Here is a 6,824-nt window from a genome sequence, read left to right on the forward strand (position 1 = left end):
ACTATGTAGTTGAGACTGACCTGGAACTCACTATGTAGCCCAGGCTGGTCTCGAACTCACAGTGATCCTCCTGCCTCAGCCTCCTGAGTGCTGGGATTATAGGCATGTGCCACCACGCCCCGCTCCGGTTTGGGTTTTTTTGAGACAGGGTCTTGCAATGTTGTTCAGGCTGGCATCTAATTCACCCATGCTGGCCTCAAATTCAAGGCAGTCCTACCTTAGCCTCCCAAATGCTGGAACTACAGACATGTACCACCACACCCAGCTGTTTTGTGTGTGTTTGTGTGTGCGTGTGTGTGTGTGTGTGTGGCTCTAGGGATTAAACCCAGGATGCTCTACCACTGTGCTACATCCCCAGCTCTTTTTATTCTTTATTTTTGAGAAAGGGTCTTGCTTAGTTCCCCAGGCTGGCCTTGAACTATCCTCCTGCCTCAATCCTTAAGTAATAGGGGTTATAGGCATGGACAACTATGTCCAATGGAAGATTCTTTTTATATGAGTATTCCAGTTAATTAATGAAGAAAGAATGACAGAATTACAGTACTATTATTTGGCAATCCTTAATGAACTAGTGCGTCTAGCAATAATCACCAATAGCTGTTAATATGACATAAATAGAGGCAAAGGGACATTGGGTATCCTGCTTGCATCACATTTGCCCCAACAATAATCAAAAGAGGCAAATGTAATAGTCACTGAGATAAGAATAGCCTCGGTTGAGACTGAAAGGTCTACAGCCAAGGAATAGAAGCAATCCTCTATGAAATAAGGGAGGGATTCAGTGACAAATCAGATACTGACCTTGATCTACAGTTTATAAAGAAGCTGGAGATTATAAACAATCACCATAAAAAGGATCCAAAATCACCCTTATTAACAATGTTTAATGATTCACTTTGCTTGAGAAACTGTTGGCAGAAGGGTATATAATACCTCACCATTCTCTCCTCCCGCACAAACCAGAGGTGGTAACAAGAAAAGACCTTGGGAGTTAATAAAGTCTAAGGTGGAGCCCTAGGTGCACCCCATCCCGACCAATTCACTGTGGGCCCTGGAGAAAGCTACTTTCACTTAATCTCCATTTTCTCATCTATGAAGTGGAAATGATCTCCACCTCCAAGGCTCTCTAGCCATCAGCACACTGCTCCTCTCCACTCTAACTTCTCAGTCTCCCTCTGCCACTCCACTGTCCACACATATGTCATCGTGGTCTCCCAATACATTCATGTAATGAGGTACAGGATGGGGAAAGCCCCAGGCATTCTAGTCCCTACCTCATCCAGTGCACTGTCCTTGTCCTGGCAGACTGCAAGCAGATAGATGGAGGCTCTGAAGACCATTGGTGGGGGGCGCTCACCCTGGTTCTGAAGAGACAGGAGGAAGCGCTGCACAGCTACAAATAAGTCTGCCTCTAAGACAAACCTGTTGACCAAGGAGGGCCTGAGTGAGAAAGACAGAGCTGGCAGGCCAGGTGACTCTCCTGTCCTGCTGGCAGTATACTCCTTCAGCCCACTGCCCTGCCCCAGCATGCCCATCAATATCATGGACAAACAGCCTGCTGTACATACTTTCAAAGCAGAAAGGTGCTGCTTGTGTGGGGTTAGGAAAGCTCTGCTTAGGCAGATGACTACCTCTCTCTTTGCATACTTGTGATTAAACCGTGGTATGTTCAGTGGGCTACTTTCTGTGGTGCAAGGTAGGAGGGCTTTGGTTTTGTTTTGTTTTGTTTTTTATACCAGGGATCGAACTCAGGACCTTGTGCTTGAAAGGCACGGTGCCACTGAGCTAAATCCCTGGCTCAGGAGAGTACACATGCAAGGCAGATAATAGGCAGGCCCAACCTTTTTTCTTTCTTTCTTTCTTTCTTTTTTTTTTTTCAAGATGGGTCTCACTGTTGTCAGTGAGACCAGACTGGTCTCAAACTCTGAGGTTCAAGCGATTCCCCCACCTCAGCCTCCCATGTTCTGAGGTTACTGATATGTGCTGCCGCTTTAACTTAAATGGTAAGGACTTTTACTTTGGAGTGATGGAAATGTTCTGAAACTAGATGGAGGCTGTGGTTACACGACACTGTAAGTGCACTATATGCCACTGAATTATTCCCTTTTAAGTGGCTAATTTTCTGTTGTATAAATTTCACCTGTATAAATTATCTTCTTAAAAGCTTAACACTAGCCTCTTGATTCTCACTGTTCAACAAATTATATAGTAATTCTTAAAATAAAAGTAAACCATCAAAGCTGTTTTCTGTGCACAAACAACACCCTTGAGGATAACAAAGAAAATGTACTAGCATTCTGGGCTCTGTCTCTCAGCACTGTGTCTACTGACCAGTCTTAACCCACTCCAATATATGAGCCTCTCAGGAACAACCCATTCCCACTATCTCTGTGTTCCGATGCTCAGGCTCAGGCTAGAGAGGATGCCTCTGCAAATATTCCCTGAACTGAGCACTTGCAGGCTGAGGCACACAGGCTTCGAGTTTGATACAAATAAAAATATCCATTGGCCTGAACGAGACATAGATGAGTGTCCCGGGACTCACCACCAGCCACCAGGTGGGCACTGACCTGTCCTCGTGAATGTAGGCCAGGTAGAAGAGGAGCAGGATACAGTACTGTTTCTGGCGAGCAGCTCCCTCCACATACTGGCAATCAGACAGGAAGGCAAGGCTTTCGGGGCCCCTGCTGCTTATGTGGGGCAGCCCCTCCTGCAGGAGCTCAGATACTGCAGAGAGTTCTAGGAGGAAACAGGCAGCAGAAGGCCACACACAGGAGAACAGGTAGTGAGCACTTGAGAAATACTCTGTGCAGAGTACTACTCAGGACACAAGGGCACATGTAGTATAGAGGAAATCAGTTTCCTTTTCCATGAGGCAGGGTTCAGCTTACTAGGAGAGAGAAAAATTAGCATGTGGAAGGATATGGATATATCTCAAAAATGTTCATTTATTCACTTGACATATGTTCGCCGAGGGCCCACTTTAAGCCAGGCTATGAAACCCAAGTCCTACCTCCCGAAGCTCAGGGGAAGAGACTGATAATGAGATGAACAACTGCAGCATGTGTAGTCTGTGCCTTGCTCCAGGGTGGAAGAGGGAAATGACGTGGGCTGCCTGGGATGAGGAAGGCAAGCTCAAAGAGGGCACTGTGGAGGGTAAGCAGAAAACAGGCAAAGAACGGAGAGGAGTGAATCCGAGAGACAGGGAGCAAGGTGTTGGGAGGCTTGGAGGCATGACAGGACACATTGTACTTCCATTCAGGGTGACTGGAGGGCCAATGAAGGGATGTGGGATATCAGGAGCTGCAGAAATGTATGAGTAATTTGTAACTAGACTATAAAAGACTTCAAATGCTGCTTAGAAGACCATTTCAAGCCCAAATGTGGTGGTACACACGTAATCCCAGCTACTTAGGAGGCTGACACAGGAGGATCACAAGTTTGAGACCAACATGAGTCACTCTGAGACCTCAAAGTGAAATTAAATAAATGAAAAAAGGGGTGTGGAGGTAGCTCAGAGGTAGAATGCTTGTCTACCATGCACAAGGCCCTATGTTCAATCCCCAGTACCCCACCCACACACACCACAGAGCACGAATGAACACAGAAAACACAACAGACTGTTCATGCTACAGTAAGCACTGGGCCTCTGGAGGGAAACAGGAAGAGAAAAGGAGCCTGCTGTGGAGATGCTACAGAAGACAGAGCTGGGAATGAGGAATTGGTCTTGAAGAGTTTAGGATCCTTCTCAGCCTTCAGAATCCATGGTCCCAGGAGCCTCGGATTCCCTTGTTTTCTGATCCTATTATTTCACCTCCCTAGGAATTGTTTCCATGATTCCATGGTTCCTCCGGGCAGCTTCAAGCAGAGAGCTATATTTCTGTCTGATGTACTATGCTGCCAGTCAATAATTCATCCAGACTGCCACAAACCTCAAGGGCGAGTGGCAAACCACAGTATCTCACCTTCGGAGGAAGGCAGTGCCGTCTTCTCTGAAGATGAGAGGAGATTGAAGCACATGTAGTAGAGGAAACTGGAACACACCTGGTTTAGAGCTGAGTGACTTGGAGAAAAGAGAGAACAAAAGAGACAGCTTTGCTACTTTAGCTCAGACATGGCACAATTCTCTGCCATATATCTGGATACTACTGCTTTGTGGAAGAGCCCAGGAAAATTCTAGCCAAGGCCATGAAAGAGGAGGCCCTACTCCTGAAAGTAGCAGGTCCTACTATGAAAAGTAAATATTGAATCTCTTGCCCACAGTTGTAACACAGGCACTCTGCCTATATAGGTAATGACTAAAGATGTATTGAAAAAAAAAAAGTCAAGGAGGGCTACTCAGGTCCAATTTAACAAAACACAAACAAAAAAGTGCCTTGGGGCTAGGGAAGGGTTAGGGATAACTAGCAAAATAGGAAGCTATTGAGCCTGAAGTGAATACTCAGGAATTCTTCAAACTTCCAAAATGTTTTACTTTGAATCCATATGGATTCCTGAATTTTCTCCTACAGGTTAAGTGTTCTATTCAGAGCTATGGAAAGAGAACCAGACATGACACTTTAGTCACCGTATGGGCTGTGGACAGCAACAAATAAATGTTCCTAATATATAGAGACAGGTGACAAATCATCAATGGAACGGTACAGGAGGCTGCTCTAGAAAAATGACAAGAAACGGAGGCAGCAACCTCTCCACTTTGATTAACTTTTTTCTTCTGGAATTGCTAGGCTGGTAGCAACTAGAACTTGACGGACACTGCATCACTTCCACTCTGAGGGCCTCAGTTTCCCCACTTAAATGAGAAGTTAGGTGCCCATCACCTATGACCTGGAATGAAAGCCTTACCAGACCAGATGAAATACAGCCTATGGAAGTACCTGCAGCGTGTACACCAGGTGCTGAGCAATGCTGACACCACCGCCCTACAAGGTCCCAGCACTAAAACACCAGACAGGAACTTCTACTTGCCCAGTCAAGGAGGACCCTTGCCCCTTACCTATGACCATACATACCTAGGGCCACTGCAGAATCTGGCCTTGAGCTCCAGTGTTAGTCGTATGAAGGATGAAGCAGCTTAGAAGTGGGAAGAAAGAAAAGAGTTGTTTGAACCAGACTTGCTACAGAGATTCCCAAGTCTAGGGTGATGTGAAAGGGCACAAAGACTGGGCTTAAAATGTGCTCTGTCACTATCTAGTAGTGGGACTCTGGAAAAGTTACTTATCTTCTGAGACTCCATATCTATTGTTGTAAAGCTAAATTAAGATAAATGAACATATATAGCTAAAAAGTACATGGCTCTGAGAAAGTGCTGATCAAAAATGTTCATCTTAGGCAGACATAACAGCAACTGACTGTAATAACTGCTCCTAGGGAGGCTGAAGCAGGAGGATTGTAAATTCGAGGTCAGCCTGGGCAACTTAGTAAAACCTTGTCTCAATATAAAAATAAAAAGGGTTGGAGAATACAGCTCAGTGCTCCCTGGGTTACAACCCCAGTACTGAGGGGTCAAAGCTCATCTCCTTCCTTTCTGAATTACCTTCCACCCCAAACTGGTACATTTGACACGTCCCTAGGAAGAACACATATGTCATTTCTACCTTTTCCCCCAGTTTTGTAGAAAACAATGAAGTTTTAGATTCACAAATAGGAGAAGTCACAATACAGCTATCCCTGAGTTGCGTGTAGGAAGGGGACTGGATCTCAGACCAGAGGTGACCCTAGCACAGGCCCCTCCACTGGCTGGCCCCTCTTAGTCTCTTCACTAAAGCTGTCTGTTAATATGCCCTGTCTGACCCTTGCTGCTATAAAAGAAGGGTCCTAGACAGGATGACAACAGGACTTTCTTCATAGCAGGTCTTACTCCCCCTTTGTTGGCAGTTACTGCTTCCCTCTTCTCTCCTGCAGTGTGAACATCTGATCCTGCTCCATCTGGGTTTGTGCTCTACAGATTTCCCTATAGATCTCGCAGCTGTTCACTACAACCTCTGCTCCCCACCACCATCCTCTGGAGATCCACACATCTGTATCCCATCCAGTCCCCAAGACTGGATCCTCCTGAATCTTAAAGTATGATAACAGGAAGGTTGCTGGAAGGAAGGAAAAGTGGAATATGTCAGCTTTCACAGTGGCTGAGCAGTGCAGTGATTCAGGAAGTCCATATACATTGTCTCATTTAATTTGTATTATTATCACCATGTTCTAGCTAAAGGCACTAGGGCTGAAAAAACTAATTTGCCCAATGTTAATAAATAAGTAATGGGGCAAGAATTCCAAACTACATGGCCTAGCAACCATTTCTCTACTGCTCTTCCTATCAACAATGATCAGTTTAAGTGCTTCTTTCTTGACCTCTGGAACGAACTTGACACTTCTCACTATTCCCTCTTCCCATTTTCATCATCACTGCCACTTTCTTGATTTTTTAAATCATTATAACAGTTTTTTTTTTCAAAGTCTGTTTATGCTCTGGTGTAGAGCCAGACTGAGATCAGTATAACACTGTGATATAGCTATCGAACCAAGACTGCTTGGCATCCCTAGTTACAATTTACAAGGAAAGAAAGAAGGAAAGAATGGGGGGGGCAGGTAGAGAACAAGGGGAAGAGGGAAAAGAAATATCACTGCCACCTTTTTTTGTTTTGTTTTGAGACAGGGCTCTCACTCAGTGTAGTTCAGCCTGGCCTTGAACTCACTGTGTAGCCGAGGTTGGCCTCAAACTTGTGGTGATCCCCCTTCCTCGGCCTCCCGAGTGCTGGGATTACAGGCGCGCATCACTATACCTAATCAACCACTGCCAATTTTTTTTTTTTTTTTTTGTACCAGGG

General features: G+C 45.3%; 1 protein-coding gene across 7 annotated transcripts in view; it reads right to left on the reverse strand.

Moving 5' to 3' along the window:
* Mei1 (meiotic double-stranded break formation protein 1) overlaps positions 1–6,824 on the reverse strand; it is a 62,124-nt gene that overhangs the window by 24,955 nt on the left and 30,345 nt on the right. For all 7 annotated transcript variants that reach the window (XM_010634447.2, XM_033766199.1, XM_010634446.2 and 4 more), the window contains 4 exons: positions 5,013–5,073; positions 3,966–4,063; positions 2,571–2,739; positions 1,275–1,422 (listed from right to left, as the gene is read on the reverse strand). In XM_010634447.2, coding sequence (XP_010632749.1) covers positions 1,275–1,422; positions 2,571–2,739; positions 3,966–4,063; positions 5,013–5,073 — 476 coding nt within the window. The remainder of the gene's footprint in view (positions 1–1,274; positions 1,423–2,570; positions 2,740–3,965; positions 4,064–5,012; positions 5,074–6,824) is intronic.

This window comes from Fukomys damarensis, unplaced genomic scaffold (assembly GCF_012274545.1).
Source record: "Fukomys damarensis isolate Sample0158 unplaced genomic scaffold, DMR_v1.0_HiC HiC_scaffold_19, whole genome shotgun sequence".
In the NCBI taxonomy this organism is placed as follows: Eukaryota; Metazoa; Chordata; class Mammalia; order Rodentia; family Bathyergidae; genus Fukomys; species Fukomys damarensis.